This window comes from Microcaecilia unicolor, chromosome 6, assembly GCF_901765095.1.
Source record: "Microcaecilia unicolor chromosome 6, aMicUni1.1, whole genome shotgun sequence".
Lineage (NCBI taxonomy): Eukaryota > Metazoa > Chordata > Amphibia > Gymnophiona > Siphonopidae > Microcaecilia > Microcaecilia unicolor.
The window spans coordinates 279,759,408-279,781,786 of NC_044036.1; the positions used below are offsets into that span (position 1 = coordinate 279,759,408).

A 22,379-nucleotide genomic window follows, 5' to 3' on the forward strand; every position below is an offset into this window, starting at 1 on the left:
GGTGTGCACCTTGCTTAACAGCTTTTGTGCCCTTGCCTGAGTTCCCGGGCTGCAAAAGCACAGAATAATGGGTTTGAATCAGTGGAGTTCTCATCTAGAGAGCATGCATTATCTATTTTCACTTCTAGGCTGTAAATTATAAGCTTGGAGAAAAGTTGCTCAATAATATGTTTACCAGCCACAACATAAAATGAGCTGTAATTTTTTTTCCAGTGATAAGGTCCTGCCCTTTGTGTTTTCAGGAAGGCATTTATATTAGCACTGGGGCTGAATTCAATGAGCTCACATGGCCAGCCCCATGGAAATCCTTCTCTTGCTGTCAGGCTGGCAGATAAATATGGAGAGTAGAAATGATTAAGTAAGCATAGTACTGTTCACAGCTATTTCCGGGCTGGGAATGATTATAATTGCTAGTTTGCACCATATTCAGCCTGTTTTTCATGACCTGGATCCATCTGATAGACTTTCTGTCTTGAAAGTATCAACTAGCTCCATGCCATAAGGAAAAGGCTGAGCCAGTTCAGGTTTTACTCCACTGCCTTTATGGATGTGCAGTTCTACTTTTCCCAAGATGCTGGAAATACGGGGGTCCTTTTACTAAGCTGCAGGAAAAAAGGGCCCTGTGGTAGTGACGGGGCCATTTTTCCTTTGCGCCAGGGCACTTTTTCTATTGCAACCAGTAAAATGCCCCCCCCCCCCCCCCACACCAAACAAATGTGGTGGGGAGCACTTACTGCAACCCTTTGAGGTGGCGGTAAGGGCTTCAGCAGTAATCCGGCGGTAACAAGGCAGCACATACTGATGCCCGATTTCCACAGAGTTAGCGCCATGCTAGGGAAAAAAATTCCTGGAGTGCCGGAACTGACACGCTTTCCAGCCAGAACTGCCGATGGCGGCCGTGTTGGGTTGGCGGTAGCTCCATTTTAGCGTGCTGTAAGCCTGCATTGGGCTTACTGCTGCTTTGTAAAAGACTGCCACAGTTCCTTAGGTATAACTGCAGTGAAACCATGACTGACTCAGCCTATCCCAGGTGACCTGGAATGTCTGATTACCATAGTCCAAGGCTTCTCAGATCTGTCCTGGTGAAACACGGATAGTCAAGCTTTCAGGATATTCACTACGAAATCAATTAATATAGATGGAGATCTAGTACATGCAAATTGATCTAATGCATATTCATTGTGGATATCTGGCTGTGAGGTCATCAAACAGGCATGGATAACCTTCACATATTGTATCGGGGGGGGGGGGGGGGAATTCTATAAATGGTGCAGAAAAATCCACACCAGAAAACATTGACGTGGAGCACTAAACAGCGCTCTCGGTTGAGGGCTATTTATAGAATTGCGCTTAGAGCCAATTCCCACACCCAAAGTTGAGTGCTGGTATTGAGAGGCATAGCTAGGTGGGTTGCCAGGGGAGTGGCCGCTCCCCCAAATGGACTTCTGATGGCGCTGGCACCTATTTTTGACATGATCTGTCACTTTTAAAATGCACACCGGTGCCGTCAGCAGTCCGCTGTCTGCTCCCCCATGCCCTCCACCTGGCTACGCTTCTGCTGATATTTATGCCAGCTGAAACTTGGTGTAAATGCCAGTACTCAACTCCTAGCATTTGCGCACAGAAATGGGGCTATTCTGTAACCCTGTGTGCAACTTTTTTTGATTGCTCCTGTGCATCCCCTGGCCAACCCCCCCCCCCCCCCCCGGTTGTGAGTTGTGCACTATGGTAATAGACACGTGGGGTTATAGTGTAGATTGCAGGCAGATGCATACGCACATTCTGATTATTACCAATTAACTGCAATAATTGATTGTTACCGTCAATTAATTGCTAATTAATGGCTCATGGCTAATTAAGATGCACATGTATCTTGGATCTGCGTCCAACATCTAGCTACCAGGATTGTGATTGGTGGATGGCTAAACTGTTTGCGACTCTGGGGAACATTTCTACCGAGTATTTGAGAAATGTCTGTGTTGTGCTGTCTCCCTTGAAATATTGCGTGTGTTTATCCTCTGTCATGTTCATTTTTTTGTGCATTATTTCTGTAACAGCTGGTGATGTAACCAATTACATTGTTCCCATTCCTTCTCCATCACCCTAAGCTTTTATTGATCGGACAGAACCCAGTGCATTATGCGTAGGATCTGGAAGCATTCACACAGCAAAATTCCTCATAAACTGCTCCTGTTTCTAGGGAAGTTATAAACATAAGCGTTGGACCTTTGAAAACAAAAGCACTGACCTAGCCTGGTTAAAATCAAAATCTTGTAAAAAAAACAAACAAGCAAAAAAACAGAAAAAAGGTCTAGAATGTTTCAGGAAATGTCAAGTGGAGTTTAAGGATGGCCAAATGTTTTCTCACCTTAATATAATTTCTTTTAAACTCTTCAGTTTACTAACTTGGATAACATGTCTTTCTCTATGAATGCAGCAGTAATTGAAATCACATAAATTACATCTTCCAACTTCGGTTCATCACTCTTCTCTGGCAAGGGAATTAATTCAAAATATCTCAGCATTTACTCCCAAACAGTGAAATAAAATTACCTAAAGAGAATTCTGCTGGGTCAGATGCATCAGAAATGAAACCAAAGTTTTGCTATCCACTAAACCCGTTCAAATTATGCTTCCAGCAGAAAGCAACAGTTCTGTTACGTTAGGAAAAGCATAGGCAGCAGAATCAACTGGGCCATTGGGGACATGGCCCAATCAATATTTTGCTTAACCCAGCATCAGTACATAGACAACTTGGGTGGGGGGGGGGGGGGGGGGGAGCCAGTAATTGCTTTGTTTGGCCCCTCCAGCCAAAATGGTGTTCTGCAGCCTCTGAGTAAGGTAATAATACTGAGTACCTAAATACCACTAAATTGACTGCCTGTCCTTCTGGGGCCACTGTAGTGATGGCCACTTAGTTATTAAAGCTTATTTTCTGAATCTAGGGGTAATTATATAAAACAGTTTTCTTATTTTGCATTCAAAGCATGCTTTACATGGAGGAAGGGTCTTGCATGGCTGAATTTGCATGTGTAGATACATTTGAACAGATGCTACATTCTTGCACACATGTTGAATGTAGATGTTCCCAGGAGCATAATGTGGATGGAAAAAGGTTGGAGTTGGGATGTATGTGCATATGCATATTTTATAAAACATGCAAATACATGCACAAAGTACCTGCATATATAGACATCCGCTTTGGAGCAGTAGTAATTTTGTGCAAGAGCATTTATGTGTTTCGGGGAGGGGGGGGGGTTCATTGTGCAAGTCTATTTTATAAAGACATAAAGGTGCCTAGGTTGTAGTTATCAAATAGGCGTAGAATAGGCGCCTTTATGAACTTTTCCTGTAGAATATTACCCTTCGTTCCCCAGATTCTGTATAGGTCACCCAAAGTGGATCACAGATCTGTGTGCAAACTAATTAGGCCATACCAATCAATTATTGGTATTAACAAGTACTTAATTGGCAGGAATTAGGAGTTACATGCGGATCTGCCCTACATCCTATTCTATAACATGCGCGCCTACTTTTCATAATGTGCAGCTCCAAAGGGGGGTGTGGTTATTGGAGGAGCGGGACAGGGGTGTCCCCAGAAATTGTACTTGGGTGCCATTGTTTAAAGTCCACTGCACTGACCACTAGGCTGCCCCTCTGATCCTCAGGGATGTCGGTGTGGCCATTTCTTTCAAAATGGTGCTGGACAGATGTTCTTGTGCCCGTTTGTTTGGCGTTTATGAGTTGGATGTGCCAGTTTGGAAAATAACTCTTTTTTTTTTAAATGTCTTCTATGCAAAAGCGTCCATCTTTGAACTATTTTCAAAAGGAAAATTTAGATGTTTTTCCCTGTTTGAAAATGGTTCTAAGATGGGTGGTTTTTTGGATGTAATAAGCCAAACATCCCAATTCTGACTTGGACATATTTTCAAAAATGCCTCTACACATATTCCACCCAGATACAGCACAGAAATACTCATAGCCATAATCAAGAAAATGATCATCTTGGATCCATGCAACTGCTTACCCGATGGCTGTTGAGTCATACCAGCAGGTGTAACTTTGTGTGGCATCTTTATGAAAGCACAGAGGCACAAAAGCTCCTTCATAAAACAGGTGCAACATATATCTATGTGTTTTGACACCGAATTCACATACTATAAAATTTCCCTCACAAGCAATAGCAACCAAAAAACAGCGGGTTTTTCATGTCGATTGTGAATAAATAACAGAGGGGGAGAGGACCTCAGACCAGTGACACTTTTTTAATCAATTAAGATTATATTCGTGTGGTCACAAACATATAATCACTGGTCCTCTACCAACCTCATACATAGTAACATAGTAAATGACGGCAAAAAAAGACCTGCATGGTCCATCCAGTCTGCCCAACAAGATAAACTCATATGTGCTACTTTTTTTGTATACCTTACCTTGATTTGTACCTGTCCTTTTCAGGGCACAGACCGTATAAGTCTGCCCAGCACTATCCCCGCCTCCCGCCACCGGCTCTGCCACCCAATCTCGGCTAAGCTCCTTAGGATCCATTCCTTCTGAACAGGATTCCTTTATGTTTATCCCACGCATGTTTGAATTCTGTTACCGTTTTCATTTCCACCACCTCCCGCGGGAGGGCATCCTCCCTCAATGTTCGTTAGTGCGCTTTTAATATTTATTAATGCTGAATTTCACAAACATATTTAGTAAACATTAAACACCACAGCTACTTAGCTTAGCTTATTGCTGCTCCAGCCAAGGGCTCCCAAGCAATATAAATACTTAAAAACCCACCGCACTCACAGTAGCTTTATTATTATTATTATTTATTATTATTATTGAAGTGCACAGGCTCCAGTCTGTAAATTCATTTTCTTCTCATGAGCTTTTCTGCCACACATCTGTCAATGCTTCCTAATTTTCAGGAGCAGTCTGGATTTCCCATAAAAGAATCTGATTTACCATCTTCATTCAGCATTTGTTCACCTGCTGGTGCAATAGAAATTTCAGGCAGTAGTACTAATAGTAACTTTGTCACTCACCTGTTAAGGCTGGCACATGGCATTCCAAGTAATAGTAACATAGTAGATGATGGCAGAAAAAGACCTGCACGGTCCATCTAGTCTGCCCACGATAAACTCATATGTGTATACCTTACCTTGATTTGTACCTGTCTTTTTCAGGGCATAGACCGTATAAGTCTGTGCAGCAGTATTTCCCGCCTCCCAACCACCAGTCCCGCCTCCCATCACCGGCTCCGGCACAGACCCCGTATAAGTCTGCCCTCCCCCATCCTAGCCTCTCAACCACCAACCCCTCTTCCCCCCGCCACCCAATTTCAGCTAAGCTTCTGTGGATCCATTCCTTCTGCACAGGATTCCTTTATGCATGCACATGAATAGATGTTGGTTACATGGCACATTGGGAAATTCTCTTTTCTGGGTAAGCAGTAAAACTGAGTAATGACTCCAGAAGGATGTGAAAGCTGGAGATATGGGCTTGAAGTACATCTCTGCATCTTTCTCTTTGAGCGATACTGAGCAGTCATTTATAATGCAAGTGTCTGCTGAAAAACATTTTTGGTCCTTCCTTTTCTTTCTGTGTAAAGTAATAGCATCTAGCTGGTGGTTGGGAGGCGGGGATAGGGCTGGCCAGACTTATACAGTCTGTGCACTGAAGAGGACAGTACAAATAAAAAAAGTAGCACATATGAATTTATCTTCTTGGGCAGACTGGATGGACCGTGCAGGTCTTTTTCTGCCGTCATCTACTATGTTACTATAATATGGTCTGACTTACAGTGCTATCCACTCCACCTCCTGTTTCTCTGGATGGTCCATAAAAGTGCCTATTTTATAAATACAAAAACTTGTAAAACGCTGAGCTAAAAAAATTTATGTTATTCGAAATTGACTCTTAATAACAATTCATATGGATATATTATCTTTTTTTTTTCAAGTTTGGTGAGACCATCAATATAAAGGGTAATAAGGGATCCCTTTACTAAGGTGCACCAAAAAGTGGTCTGTACTGGTGTAGACACGTGTATTGGGCATGCGCAGGTCCATTTTCAGCGCACCTGTAAAAAAGGCTTTTTTTTTGGCCAACAATGGATGTGTGGCAAAATGAAAATTCGCACGCGTCCATTTTGGTCCTGAGACCTTACCACCATCCATTCACTTAGCAGTAAGATCTCATGCATTAACTGGGCGGTAACCATCAGCGTGCAAACAATGCCAATTACTGCTCGGTTGGTGCCGTGCGCCAGAAAATAAAATATATTTTCCAGCGTGAGTTAAAAATGAAATTATCACTCGGGCCATGTGGTAGCTGGGTGGTAGTTCTGAATTGGCACACGTTGGGCATGCGTAGGCGCTTACGCAGCTTAGTAAAAGGGTCCCTAGTTCATGCCCAATAAATGCAACAATTTCACTTGAGCTGAACACAGTGCGGCAACCCAGAACTGCTGCCAGCTCAACATGGCCTCCGGCGATAATTCTTCCTCAAGCGTGCACCATTTCCAGTGCAATGAAAAATAATTTTGTAATTTTTACCGAGGTTCTAATCTGGTGGTAATCCGGTTACCACTGGGTTACTACGGGAGCTATTACCGCCGCCTCAATGGGTGGTGGTAATGGCTCCCTGCTGTATGGCCATGTGGTAAGAGTAATCTTATTGCATGGCAATTTTCTAGGGACTTTTAACCCATTGTGGTAAAAAGGGCTCTGGTGCATGGGAAACATGGTCCCCGCTGCTACCGCAGTGCCCTTTTTACCACATTTTGGTAAAAGGACCCCTTACTGCTTTAATCTTGTTTCAATCAAAAGTCCCAATTTTTCTATATGTGCTTATTTTTAACAATCTTTAGGGACCCTTTTACAAAGCTGTGGTAAGCACTAGTGCATGTTTACTGCAGCAAACAATGGCTTACACGGGGTGAACTGAGGCATTCCATGGTCATTTTTGAATGTAGGTGCGCTAGCCATGGGTCTAGGGCAGAGAGCGGGCATGTTCTGCGCTAATCAATTAGTGCAGCTACATTGACGCATGCTAAGTTATTAGCACATACTTAGCGGATGAGCCCTTACTGCCTACATAATGAGGCACAGTAAGAGCTCATGCACTAATGGTAACATTAACGGATGGCCATTAAAACAAAAAATAGGAAACTCAGCCATTTTATGCCAGTGGTAAAAATGGCCTTAGAGTGTGGGAATGATGCACTAAGGCCACCTTTTAGCATTGTTTGGTAAAAGGGCCCCTTAGTCATTTATCCACCAGCAGGTGTAAGTGTGTGTGTACAAATATCACCAGATTTTCTTCTTTAAATAAGCAGATGCATCTCAGTGTTACCCACGCTCTGCCCCTGGGAAAGTTTATGTATCGTGCAAGTATAAAAATACAGATCATCTCGACAGCCGCAGTGCACAAATGATTTGAAAAAGCTGTTTTCCTCATATAAAACTGGCTTTCCACTTCAAAAGCTCTATAAAGTTGCCCCTTTGGAGAGCAGACATTTACGAGCAATCCTTTTCCTTTTTTTCTTAGCAACTCTTGTTGATTTTAACCAAAGACTGTAACTCACCTTGTCAGTGTCTTGGGTAGACAAAGCAGAGATTTGGAAGTTGGCTAGAAGCTGATAACTTTTTTGTTTCATATGCCTTATCTTTCAGCTGGGAATGTCCAAAGCAGAATTACACAAAATTTGATAAGAATTCGGAGGAAATCAATTGGTAAGTGGCTGAGAGAGTAATTCCATTAAAGCTTTGCAATTGCCTGGTATTCCTGCCCATGTTTTATTTTAATTTTATACAATACAGTGCTTATATTCTGTTATTACCCAAACTGAGTGGTTCTATATGGATTGCAACAGCAAGAAACTAGAACATTCCTAAGAATTTACAATTTAAATTATAAACTGGTCTAGCCTATTAGAAATTTCTGAAAGCTTAATCAGCCTCGATATTCAGACTGTGAGAGATAGCCAGGCTGTCTCCCGCGGTCCGCACTGAACCTGGATATTCAACGCCGGGCTGTTTCTGGTGACTGGCATTGAATTTCCAGTTTAATTTTGGCCAGTTTCACCTTAACTGGCCAAGCCAATTTTCAGCACTGGCCAGTTAAGTTGGAGCCAGCCAAAGTTATTCCAGCTATTGTGGTGGCCAAATATGGGTGCCAAATTTAGCTGGCTCCACGACATTATAACTGGTGTAATATAACTGGCTATCTTTAAGCAGCTAACTGGCAATATTCTGCACTGGATAGCTGGCTATCCAGCGCTCAATATCGCCAGATAGCCGGTTAGGTGCCATATCGGTGGTCATTTCCCCTTAAATATCAGGCAGTCAGTTTCCAATGTTACGGGCTTGGAAGTCTGGGAAAATATTCTTTTCGGGTGCAGTCCTTTTACTGAGGGAAATTACAAGATCAGATGCTCATGAAGATTTGAGCTCCTGTTGAAGGAGGAAAGGCCAGAAGATGACTCACACAAGCTGGGGACAGGCTATGTATAATTCTAAAGACTATTGTGCATAACTTGAACATTATACAAGCTTGTATTGGGAGAAAATGTAATTTAACCAAGAGAGGGGTAGCTCAATCAAATTTCTTTGCATTACAAAGGAGTCAGGCCACTGTATTTTGAAGAGTTTGTAGGTGCTTTTTCAATCTATGTGAGCAGCTTATTTATAAGACATAACAGTAGTCCAGCTGAGTCATTATATAAGCGTGAATGATCATGTTAATGTGTTCTACTGGTAGATAATTTTGGATCTGGGGCATTTGTCTACATTTATAAAAGACTTTGCATATTAATAAATTAATTGTATTTCCAGGGTTAAAATGGGATCAAAAGTTGTAGTTAACCATTTTCAAAATGGTTCTAATGAATAATTTTTAGCATTAATTAGTAGTTGTTCATCAGCTGAGTGGAAGAACAGACTCAGGAACTTTGTTTTATCTTTGTTTTACTTCAGAAAGTGAGACGTGGCTCATTGATCTGCCTCAGTAAGATGCTCTTGAATGACTGAGATAGAATTGTCCTTCTTTGTGACCACTGGGATGAGTACAGCAATATCATCAGCATAGATGAAAATCCTAACTGTATCAGTTTTCTCCCTAAGGCACTTATTAGTATAGTGAAAAGATCAGGGAACAGAGAAGAGCCCTGTAGAACTTCAAAATTTGCCTGCCGGAAATCTGAAATTAAGTCAGACATTTTGACCCTATATTCTGTTAGGAATCTGGTGAACCAATTACACATTCTGCCGATATCTGTTTCATTCAATAACTGCAATAGAACGTCATGGTTTACAACATCAAATGCCGAGGATAGATTGAATTGTAAAAGTGTTGCTTGGTGCCCCCTAACTAATAGTAACCTTATTTCTGAAATGAAAGTTCTCATCAAGGTTTCAGTACTAAATCCTTCATGGAATTCTGATGGAGAAGGATGGAGAATATCATGTGTATCTAACTAGTCAGATAGTTGTTTGGCTACTACAGTATGTTTTCCATAATCTTTGCAAAAATCAATAAAGGATTTAGTACTGAAACCTTGATGGGAACTTTAATTTTGGAAATAAGGTTGCTATTAGTTAAGGAGCATCAAGCAACACTTTTACAATATTTAAGATGGATGCTTTAGAATAGGATTCAATATAATGGCACCAAGAGCGTCCCATTGTAAACAGATTTTCTTGCCAAGTAAGGATCCAAATCAAAAAGGCTGGTGAGACATCTTTGAACAAATAGGTAGGGCAAGGGTCTAATTCAAATGTGACTAAGAGAACTTCTATAATAGCAAGCTCACTTTATCAGGTTGGGGCAAGGTAAAGTTTTCCTGTAACCGATCTGCTGGAGCGTCCAGTGTGCAATTTCAAATACAATCAAATAACGATAAATCCTTATATAAGAAAGCAAAGCACAGATATTCCATCATCACATGTTAAGGAAAACAACAATATACATAGAAAAGGAAACAAATTAGAGCATCTAAGCCATTTTGGTCCACAAATTAAAGGGAGACAAAAATTAGAAGATTAAGATCACAATTTGGAGAGATTGATGCAATAAGAAAAAGAAACCGTGAGGCGTTAACATGCTCACAACCTACAATCCTTCATGTTCCAAGTTCATTCTGTCACTCCCTACAAACTACTGCACTAGACATCTTTTTTTTACTCTCTAGAAAAAGCTTTCAGCTGTTCTGGTTCAAAGAAAACATACTGGGTATTAGCATACTTAATTACACATTTGCAGAGAAAACACAAGACAAATGATGCACTGAGTGAATGAGGAAAGAAATAATTTTCTCCACTGTTGGATTTGCTTAGGGGGTCTTTTGCTAAAGCTTTTATTCCTATGGGTCCTGCTGCAGATAACTTGAGCCAATAAAAGACTCCCCCTTAGTAATCTCAGGAAACACCCAAATTCTCTGACCCAGAAATAAAGTTTGAGATGGATGAAAATACAATTTCATGACTTGGGGGGAAAAAACAGCATCACTAAGAGGGTCATCCTATTCACTCTCTTTCTAACAGATTGTTTCAGTAGGATAATAACATCTAAACTGTCTGGTGATGAGGTAACCCAGCACCATGAGCTTCTGCAGCTCCACCCACTTCTGCCAGGCAGATAGTAAATTTTAAGGAGCTGAAACACCTTAGATATTTATTAAAAGGTTCCCTCAATGACTGACCACAAACCTTGGGAAAGTTTAAAAATTGTAGGTTGAGACCTATTATTCTATATCTGTTCCAATTGCCAATAGACCATAGTTTTATTTTTTGTTAGTTCTACCGCAACTTTCTTAAATTCCTTCACTTGCCATTCCACAGTCCCAAGTCTACTCTTAATTCCAGCCCTTCCCTAGCTGGCACATCTATGGCAGTAATTCATGAAATACTAGTGTGCCAGCTTCTCAGCCTGTGTTGTCTAAGACTCAAGGGCAGGGTCTGTGCTGTGAGCTAGAAATGGGTCCCTTTTGGCTGAGATTACCTGTGCAATATGGGAGGGTAGAGAGCCAGAGAGGAGGGTTTGTCATCCTGCCACCCAGCAGGATTAAACCTTCATTAAAAAAAAAAAAGTTGAAATGTGCACAAACACAAGATTTATTACAGTTTGAAGAGAATCATGTTAGGTGTCGGGATGATATGCGCTAAGGGCCAGATTCTGTAAATGGCATCTAAAATCTAGACGCGTCCAGTTCTATTATAACTTGCCTAACTAAGGGGTGATATATAGAATAATGCATAAGACTGGGGAACATGCCTATATTTAGGTGTGGCCATTTCCACCACTGAAAACCTGGTCTAAATACCTGCACCTAAATGTTGGCACGTTCCCCCAAAATTCTATAACAATGCAAGTAAATTTGAGTAATGCCCATGCCCACACTCCTCCCATGGATGTGTCCCCTTTTCAGCTACGCTCATTAAAATGTATACACACCTCTTTCTAGAATAAGTCTAAAAATAAGCGCGCATAAATTCCAGTTATTGCCAATTTGTGATGATAATTGGTTATCGGCCAATTATCATCAATGATTGGCTCGTTAATTAAGTAATGCACGTAAATTGGCCACATACTCAATTTATCACGTTACTCACAGCACCTTATATAGAATCCAGGGGCAAGCATGAATTTTATCATATTGAATTGTGTTAACAGATTTATAATCCGCTCTTTAACACCTTCAAGGCGGATTACAATCAATAAGAGCTTCTCATAAGCAAGGATTTGCAAATCAAGACAGTAGGAGCTATCTAATACAATTACTATCTAACAAACTAAAACATACAGTTACATTCTGCCTTCACCTTGAAAACAGTAAGTTTTGAGACCTTTTCTAAACAGCAGGTTGTATACGCAGCTGCCATTATAGAATACTACAGCAAGTCAGCATTTATGTACCTAATGTTAGGCATAGTTAGGTGCTTAAATGCTATTATTTCATAACCCGTATGCATATCTCCATGACACCCCTCCTTACCTGCTCATACCCTCCTATGTCCATGCCCCCCTTGAATTTGCATGTTCTTGAATTTGAGCACACAACTTATAGAATAGCAACTAAAGCCAGTTATGCATAAAATTACTAATTGGTGCCAATTATCACCAATTAAGGTCAATTATAGCCTCTTATTGCTTAACACCAATTATCAGCTCATCATTAATTTGTTTCACATGCAACTGACCTTATTCCTTAATTTGTGTGAGCAAATTTGTACAACTTTCTAGAATTAAGTTTCTGCTTTCCAGGTAGCCGTGTTATTATGCAGTTTGCCTAAAATGTTTGCCTAAACTTAACCTCCTAAGATGCTCTGATGGAAGAATGGAGGCATAGCCTACTGGTTAGAGCAGCAGCCTGAGAGTCCGGGAAGCCCAAGTTTAGATCTCACCAATGCCTCTTGTGACCTTTGGAAAAGTCACTTAACTTTCCTTTTCCTAAGGTACAAAACTTAGTTTCTGAACCCTCTGGGGATATTAAAATAACTACTGTGCCTGAAAGTAACTCAACTTGAGTTATCATTGAAAACCATTAGGCAAACTAGGGAGTCGCCCTGCACAGCAACGCAGACTCTGTGCAACTTAGGATAATAATTATATAACATATTGTTATTATCTTACCTTACTGTTATAATGTACTTTACAGTCAATATTTTTTCTTATACTTCTTGTTATTACCTTCTAATAGTTTATTGATTGATTACTGTGAGCCACATCGAACTCAAGACTCATTGGGATAATGTGGGATATAAATGCAGAAAGAAAGAAAGAGTGAGCTAAATCTGGTACTCTTTTATAGCAAATGTGCTGTAGTTACTAAGGAAACAACAGAACACCGGAGGCCTGTGCATTTTGTGGAAATTTTTACTTCCTCTGGTAAGATCATGGCCTTGTGATTTATTTCACTGGAGAAGTATAAGAACTGTAGAGGCTGATAGAATATTTATTGATTTATTTAAGAAATAAATTTATTTCACTGGATATATAAATTTATTTTACTGGAGAAGTATAATAACTGTAGAGGCTGATAAAATATCATAATAACAATGAGAATGGGTACACATGGCCAGCCTTAACCAATCAGGAAGCTCTGATACCATATTCTAGAATCCATTTTATAACTGAACATAGCTCACCAATCATTTTCTAGTGATTCTTTATCTACAATGGACCCGATATTCGGCTGGTATGGTTAGTGTTTCTTTAAACGCTGGTCACTGTTGGTTAAATTATAGTTGAATATTCAGTGTCAGCCCCTATTGGGCACAGGCACTGAATCTCTGAGTATTTGGTAGGACCTGGAAATTAATCGCGTATGGTCAACATTCAGCACCATACCCAGGTAGCTAACTGGGTGGGCATAGTTAGGACTGCCTTTTGTGTGGTCCAACATGCCCAATTATCTATCTAGGCACTGGCACTGAATAAATCCAATGCCCAGAAACTTCCAAGTCCACCCCAACTTTACCCCTGGACCTCTCTGGCACTAACTGGCCATCATCGTATAACCAGGCAAGAGCCTCCCCTGCTTTGTGAAATCATTTTCAATATCAGCCCCATTGAATTTAAGCAAGACAGTAGATTGTGTATGGCTCACACAATTAACGTCATGGCGTTTTATAATTTGCATTCTTTAGCAAACAAAACACACAAAAGGTGAACAGACAATAAAAACAATTATATTCCATTTTAGGCTCTGTTCTCTGTTTCAGGGCTCCCATTATATGGGTAGATCGAAAAATGCCACTATGGGCAATACAGGTGAGTCACTTAACCAATTTACATGTCCATGCAAATAGATCTCATGCATATTCATTGTGGAAATCCTGAAAATCTAACTGTTGTGGCCTTCAAGGACCAAGTTTAGGGACTTCTCATATATATTTATTGTGGAGATCCTGAAAAGCAGGCTGTGTTGTGGATCTCGAGGACTGGATTTGAGGACCCAGCTGATAGAGTAGGCAGGTGAAATGTAGGGATGTTGGGTTTCAAATACTACTTCTCCCACTAATACTTTTTGCGACCTTGGTTAAATCATGTCACCTTCCATTTCCTCAAGTAAATCCTCCATGAGCTTTCTGGTAGCGGAGAATACCTTGTGTACCTGAATCTAACTGCCCAGAGTGTTATTGGAGGATGGGATAAAGAATGAAATGAATAGTTGCCTCAGGTTTGATGCTGCTGACTTGATGGAGTAAAGCAGTTAACTTATCCATTGTTCCTGTTTTCTCAGAAAGTATAAGAAGGTAGACCTCCTTTCAGGCTTGAGTGGGAACTCTTACATTTTGCTTCCAACTCTTCCTTTCCCTGTGACTTCACCTGAACTAATAAACTAGATGGTTCAGAATGAAGGCTGGAAGAGAAGCATCCTTCAAGGGGGTTTGCCTTCCCTGACCTTTTACTGCCAGCAGAAGTCTATAGGAGAAAAAGCTCTGTGGAACCTAAGGTGGTGCAAGCTTAAACACCAAAGGGCAGATCCTGATAGAGATGTCATAGCATTTTGTTGAAGACAAGTGGAGTGGTCGCAAAAGAAAAAGATAAAACCACTGTCAGTTATTTTGTGAACATTTTATTATAATTCAAGGTGTCCTTTTACCAAGCTGCAGTAAAAAGGGCCCTGTGGTGTGGCGAGGGCCCTTTTTACTGCAACGGGTAAAAAGCTCCAAAAAATAAAATGGCCACGCCATAAGATTACTCTTACCGCATGGGCATGCAGCAGGGAGCATTTACCACTATCCATGGTAACTTGGGTCTTTTACGTTAGCGCGCTGGCGTTTTTAGCATGCGGTAAAAATAGATGCAAGCTAAATGCTAAAGATGCCCATAGAAATAGATTGACATCTTTAGCGTTTAGCGTACTAAAAACACCAGTGCGCCTACGTAAAAGACCTCCCCTTGGTGTTGATCGAGCAGCATTGCCGCTAGGTTAGCACCATGGTAAAAATAAAAATTATTTTACAGGGTGCCAGAAATGGCACAAGGTCGAGGCGGAACTATCGCCAGCAGCTGCATTGGGCCAGTGGCAGTTCCAGGTTGCTGTACGGCAACCCTTTCATAAAAGGGCCCGCAAGAAAATTAAGCACCCAACCTGGCAATGTCTCACTCACAAGACTGACCTGTTCAATACTTATTTTTCAAAACAAAATTGTTCTATTAAGGAATGGTTTCATTTATATATAGAAAATTTGTATTTATGTTCAAATGTTTTTTCTGTTTTTATTTGCTCATGGGTCTATATAGTTGTAGTTATTATATTGTGCATATGTTTTTTTATTTATCCATTCATTTATGTATTTATAATTGTATTTTATGCTTTATTGACCTTAATTTATGTTGACCATGATACAGCCATGTTGCCTGTGAAACATGGCCATTTTGGGAATTTTATTCTCTTCAATTTTAATAAAGTGTTCACAAAATAATTGACAGTGGTTTACCCTCTTTGGTATTTGAGACCACTGCACTTGTCCTGTGTTTCTTCGTGGTCTATTGTGTCTGCAATTTTTCATTCAATAGCAGTTTCATGTGCATTAATTTAAATATATATAATGCCATCTTAAATTTTGTGTACAGGTTACAGTGGCCTTAATCAGTTTTCTTGAGACAATGCTTCTCATCTATCTCAGTTATAAGGTAAGAGCTTGTTCCTCCTAGAAATCTCTTTCATTGCTTAAGTTTTAATGGTGTTGAATTTGAACAGATCATATTCAAACTTAGGTGCTGTCCATTTTACAGTTTGTCTGGACTACTTGTCTCTGGAGGATGAAAATATTGTATGTGGGCAACACTAGAAAGTTGTATAAATGTAAATACACAGTGAGCAAAAAGGAGCTCATCACATGTCAAGATGAAGTCAGGTGTTTATTCAGTACAAAAAAATCTCATACAGTAGAAATGCCCGATGTGGACCACATTTCACCCCAGGAGGTGGATGCTGCCACCTGCATGTTGCTCTGAAGTATTGCTGGCTTTTTACATTTCCCTGAAGTTTATTATGTGACTGAGGGAACTTTTGTGATTGCCCCTGATGCAGCCGTTTGCTGGAGTGAAACATGGTCTATGTCGGACATTTCTACTGTTTGAGATCTTTTGTGTTAAATAAACACTTGACTCCATCTTGATGTGTGTTCTGCTCCATTTTGCTCACTGTATGCTGTCTGCAGACCACCTTTCCTCTGTTGTATTCTACCTAAAAATAAGTATATACATCAATCAATAACTAGTGGAGTGGAGGAGTAGCCTAGTGGTTAGTGCAGCAGACTCTGATCCTGGGGAACTGGGTTCAATTCCCACTGCAGCTCCTTGTGATTCTGGGCAAGTCACTTAACCCTCCATTGCCCCAGGTACAAATAAGTACCTGTATATACCATGCAAACCACTTTGAATATAGTTACAAAAAAAAACACAGAAAGGTGGTGCCCCATTCCCTATAAAGATAACCTCATAAAAACAACAGCCAAAACTGTTTATTAAGATAAACAAAATAAACCCAATAGCATAAAAAAAATGAAACCTAGTAGCCATGTTATATATATATCTCAGGTCACTATTTTAAAACATTTATGCCTATGTTTACTAAGTGGAGCTATGGGCGTGTTAGTGTTTTTAATGTGCGTAAATGGTGTATGCACGTTAAATGCTAACGCACCCATAGAAATGTATACGCACGTTAGCATTGAACATGCCTTAAATTTACAGGCGCATTAAAAACGCTAACACATCTTAGTAAACATACCCCTTAGAGAACCTTTTACAAAGCTGCGGTAGAAAGTAGGCTTAGTGTGCCCTTATGTGGGTTTTTCCCATGCAACTAAAGTCATTTATACCGCATTCTATTTTTCTACTTAATATCCGTGTGCTATTATTAGGTTTCAATTTACTGTTTTCAAGTTTACTTCATTTATTGTATTTATGATTATTCTTGGTTATTTTACTATTGTTATACTATTAACAAAAATATAAGTTTTATGTTAAACTGTACCTACTGTACACTACCTAGGGTGAATCTTTTCGTAAAGGCAGTTAATAAATTCCAATAAATAAATAAAATTAGTACACAGCCATTATTAAAAATTGGCATGTGAGCCCTAATCACCACCTATTTTGTGGGTGGTAAGGGCTCGAGTGGTAATCTTGAGTTAATCAGGTAGCATGCGGCAATATATATGACCTGATTAGCACAGAAGTGCCCACTCTCCAACCCCCTAACACATCATGTTGGCCAAAAAAATAACATTTATGTTTTAGCACGCGTACATTTGGAACGTATATTGGGACAGCTGAGCACAATCTGCTGTAAGGCCTTTTAAGCTGCGGTAAGCATGCGATAGTGCATACCCCAGCTTAGTAACAGGACCCCTTAATAATAATAGGTTAAATCTATAACAGGCACCTCAATAATGCATGTGGAGCACCTATTCTCTAATGGCATCTGGCTGCTCAAATTCCGTTATAGACAACTACCATAAACCTACATTGATAAGGCTAATTTTAGGCATAAACATTTATGTCTGGTCAAAGGCATGCATAAATGGGCACATCTAAGTGATCAGTAGATTAGCATTTTGGCAGCCTAATGAAGTGCCGTTCAGCACACAGATGACCGCGCAGTTTTGCAATCACGCAATTAATTTAACATTGTTGGAGTTTTTTGTAGTCTATCCCAGTAAATATGGTTGAGAAGCCATCAAACCTATAGGTGACTTTCAGGGGAATTTTCGAAAGAGAAGGGCGCCCATCTATCGACACAAATCGGGAGATGGGTGTCCTTCTCTCAGGGTCGCCCAAATCGGCATAATCGAAAGCCGATTTTGGGCAACCCCAACTGCTTTCCGTCACGGGGACGACCAAAGTTCACAGGGGCGTGTCGGCACTGTAGCGAAGGCGGGACTTGGGCGTGATTAAGAGATGGGCGTCCTCGGCCGATAATGGAAAAAAGAAGGGCGTCCCTGATGAGCACTTGGGCAACTTTACTTGGTCCATTTTTTTTTCATGACCAAGTCTCAAAAAAGTGCCTGAACTGACCAGATGACCACCGGAGGGAATCGAGGATCACCTCCCCTGACTCCCCCAGTGTCATTAACCCCCTGCCACCCTGAAAAAAAACAACTTTTAAAACTTTTTTGCCAGCCTCAAATGTCATACTCAGGTCCATCGCAGCAGTATGCAGGTCCCTGGAGCAGTTTTAGTGGGTGCAGTGCACCTCAGGCAGGCAGACCCAGGCCCATCCTCCCCTACCTGTTACACTTGTGGTGGTAAATGTTGAGCCCTCCAAAACCCACCCGAAACCCACTGTACCCACATCTAGGTGCCCCCCTTCACCCCTTAAGGGCTATGGTAGTGGTGTACAGTTGTGGAGAGTGGGTTTGGGGGGCTCAGCACCCAAGGTAAGGGAGCTATGCACTTGGGAGCAATTTGTGAAGTCCACTGCAGTGCCCCCTAGGGTGCCCAGTTGGTGTCCTGGCATGTGAGGGGGACCAGTGCACTATAAATGCTGGCTCCTCCCACGACCAAATGACTTGGATTTGGTCGTTTTTGAGATGGGCGTCCTCGGTTTCCATTATGGGTGAAAACCGGGGACGACCATCTCTAAGTTTGCCCAATTCGACATTTAGGTCGACCATCTATAAAGTTGGCCTAAATGTTGAGATTTGAGTGTCCCCGACCGTATTATCGAAACGAAAGATGGATTCCCATCTTGTTTCGATAATACGAGTTACCCCGCCCCTTCGCCAGGACGTCCTTAGAGATGGGCGCCCTTAGATATGGGCATCCCCGTTTGATTATGCCCCTCATTGTGGCATGTTCCAAACTCCTGAAGCAGGCTGATGGGCTGAAACACAGCCCATGTCAAGTGTTTTTACATCAACAATAAAGAAAATTGTGGCATGGCACTTTCAGTGTATGTATTGTGGTTTGTGTCACCTCTGCTGTTTTTTTTTCTTTTTTGCTGTTTAGATTTGAGAGCTCTGAAAGTTGGTTCTTCTTTTCTTTCACACCTAAGTGCACCATGCAACATGCATAACTTAGCATTCTATAAGTTGCATGCAAAAATTGAGACATGCCCATGCCCCTCCCTTGCTCCATCCATGTGTATACCCCTTATTCAGTTACACACCATAGTTCTTACATGCCCAATTATAGAATAGCATGTAATGTAGCTATGTGCATAATTGCTGCTTTTTTGTGCACTTATGCACAAGATGCTTGTAACTACATGTGCTCAGTTATAGAATTGCACCTTGCCGAGCATCTTGGTGTTTTTTTTTAATACAGAAGCATTATGCATATAGAACTAGGTATATATATTTTGCTACATGTACAGTGCTATATGTAAAGCAGAAAAGTCAGGTTAGGACATTCCAAGGCCAGGGCCACAAATATATAGATTCTATAAAGGTATGCTTCCAAATTTACACTCCTAAAATGTATGCTCCTAAATTACGAGCATAATCTATTTTGGAGGATAGATTAGGCGTGTAATTTAGGAGTGTAAATTTAGGAGCATATCCTTTATAGAATAAGGCCCATAGCCTATATGTATAGATACCATAGGTTTGGCTTGGGTGTGGAAAAACCAGATATAACTAGGGCATCCAGGCCAAACGTATAAGATCTATGTATATAGAGTACTTTTATAAGGTGGTGCCTAGTATAAACCTGTTTTTAGGTGCCTATTTGTATAAAGACAAGTGGGTGCCTATTTGCTTTTATTTAATGTGGATGCCTTTTTGGTAGTACAAGCAGAAAATGGCTCGTTTAAAATTGAATGCCTGTACATATGTATAATATACAGGTATTCAGGCTTATAAGAGCATAGTTTGGTGGGATGAGGGCAGAGTTGCAGTGTGCATGGATACTTTTTAAAATACATGTGTACTTACATAGAGTAGTTGAACCACCTTCAGAGCAAGTGTGCATTTGTGCAAGAGAATTTATGTGCTAGTGGGATTAATCCTGGCAGCCTACTATATTTTGTAAAGGCAACTGACACCTATGTTGGCTTTAGGAAACAGACCCTATTTTGGAAATTTCACGTAGATCCCTGTCATGGCCGGCGATGGGGGAGGGGGGGCAAACAAGGCAGCTGCCCAGGGTCCCACAACTCCAGGTGGCTTCCGTGGGCTGGCATGTCTTCCCTTTCTCTCCACCCCTGTCCAGGGTCTCCCTCCCCTTCCTGGTCTATTTTAGAGGGTTTCCAGCACGGGAGCGATTCAGACATGCTGCCTTCGGCCTCATTTGAGACATCTAGAAGTGGTTCTTAGTCAGTGACTTATGGAGCCTGCTTTATGCAAATGTTGTAAAGCTGCTGCATTTCTCTGCCTGGATTTCTCTACCAAATGGCCTCTGGCGGAAAGTCAAATTAGCATTTAAATATGCAAACAAGGAGATTTTTCAGGACCATTTTTTGTAAGATATTGAATTTATATTCAACCTCAGAGAATTTAAAATTGCCTCTGTCATGAGATACTGCATAAAAGCAAGTAGTTGATTTGAATATGAAAAACGTTGTAATTATTTTTGCCTGTCTGATCTCACATTGCTCATTGTCTATTATTTAACTCTGTTTATGGAATTGTAATCAAGTTCTTTGTTTCTGTATTACTGATCTAGAGATTTTTTTTATTTGATGACTCATACTGAAAATAGCCTGTCCACCTATTCCTCTTCCATTTGTGGGGTAACATTCCTTTCAGCTTATCTGATTTGATTAAAACTCATGAAAGTTCCCTCGAGATTCCATTGGTCCTCTGTTTCAAACCAGACCCCAGAAGAAAATTCCCAGGTATTCACATCACTCCTGGTACTCTTATTGTTCCTCTCTCAGCCCAATCCGACTCAAGTAGCCGCCCCTCTTTTCCTTCCTACTTGACACTTTCTCCCACTGGGTCCTCTGATCCCGTGGCCCTGTAACTTCCTCTGGTCTGCACTGCCCCAAGGCCCTGAATGTTCAAGGTTGTGGGTATACTTATGTGCTGAAGTGCAACACTTAATATCAATACAAAGGGTCTAATAAATATAAATTTAAAAAATCAATCAATTTAACAATCTTGTAAATATTCCAAAGGTTAGTCAGATTGGGTTGACCAAACCTTTTTTGGAAAAAAAAAAACAAGTTACATTTTGTTGTACTGGTAGATAAATTTTTGCTTAGCTTGAAAAGTCAAAGTACAGTTTTCTAATTTCTTGCTAAGGGGTCCTTTTACTAAGGTGCGCTGAAAAGTGGGTTGCACTAGTCTAGGCTTGTCTTTTGAGCGTGCGGTGATCCATTTTTCAGTGCACCTGTAAATAAGGCCTTTGCCAAAAATGGATGTGCGCGGCAAAATAACAATTGGCACGTGTCCATTTTGAGTCTGAGACCTTACCACCAGTCATTGACTTAGTGGTAAGGTCGCACGCAGTAACCATGCAGTAATCATCTATGCTCATAGAATGACGATTACCACCTGGTTTTTGCCGCGTGCCAGAAAATAAAAATTATTATCCGACACATGTAGCAGACACTTGTCAAAAATGAAATTACCGCAAGGGCCATGCGGTAGCTGAGTGTTAACTCAAAATTGATGCACGTTGGGTGCGCATAGGCGCCTAAGCGGCTTAGTAAAAGGGCCCCTACATTTCCCTAAATCTTCTGGTGAAAAGCCAACAAATTTGTTGGGAAAAACCTGTGGAAATTCTTCTCCTGGCCACAAAATAATCAGCCAATTGCAAACCAGGATGAAATCATCTAGTTGGAGTTAGTCCTGGAAATGTTGAAATGTCGATTTTCCATTCCCTGATCCTGATTATTTTGCACAGGTAAATGTGGCTATATGTATCCCCCCCTGTGCCCGGACAGATTTCTGACTCTGGGATCAAGATGCCTAACTCCATGGTTGGGCCTCTAAGCCTTGAGGAGGTTTAGTGCACCTTTGACAATTTCCTGAAACTTGTGTTTTCTGCTGGAAGTTATTACTGCTTTACAGAGATTGTTTGATTTCTATTGATAACCAGAGATAAGGATAAAGTGAACTGAAAATATCTGCCTTGCTTCCAGCCCACAGATTCTCCTAAAAAGCTATTAACATTCCTTTTGTCAAGCGAGACACATACAGTTTTCTCATTCTCAAGTAATGGCTTTCCCTTAATTCGTTCATTTTCACAATGTTTCGGCAATCTGATCACTTGTGCATCCACTTACATCTAGGCTGACAGTGACTATAATGAATAAGTTGGGGTTTATGATTTTTTTTTAAATGTAATCAATAAGTTGTTAAATGTTTGCAGTGAACCTTTGTGATGGAATGATTACATAATCTTCATGAAACAGAAGGGATAATCCCTTCTTGGCAACTTTTGTGGTAATCCTCAACCTGATCCTCTTCTCATGCTAA

General features: G+C 40.8%; 1 protein-coding gene across 2 annotated transcripts in view; it reads left to right on the forward strand.

Annotated features, from left to right (window-relative positions):
- KCNT1 (potassium sodium-activated channel subfamily T member 1) overlaps nucleotides 1-22,379 on the forward strand; it is a 418,934-nt gene that overhangs the window by 252,715 nt on the left and 143,840 nt on the right. For both annotated transcript variants that reach the window (XM_030207584.1, XM_030207586.1), the window contains 3 exons: nucleotides 7,671-7,730; nucleotides 13,719-13,767; nucleotides 15,580-15,639. In XM_030207584.1, coding sequence (XP_030063444.1) covers nucleotides 7,671-7,730; nucleotides 13,719-13,767; nucleotides 15,580-15,639 — 169 coding nt within the window. The remainder of the gene's footprint in view (nucleotides 1-7,670; nucleotides 7,731-13,718; nucleotides 13,768-15,579; nucleotides 15,640-22,379) is intronic.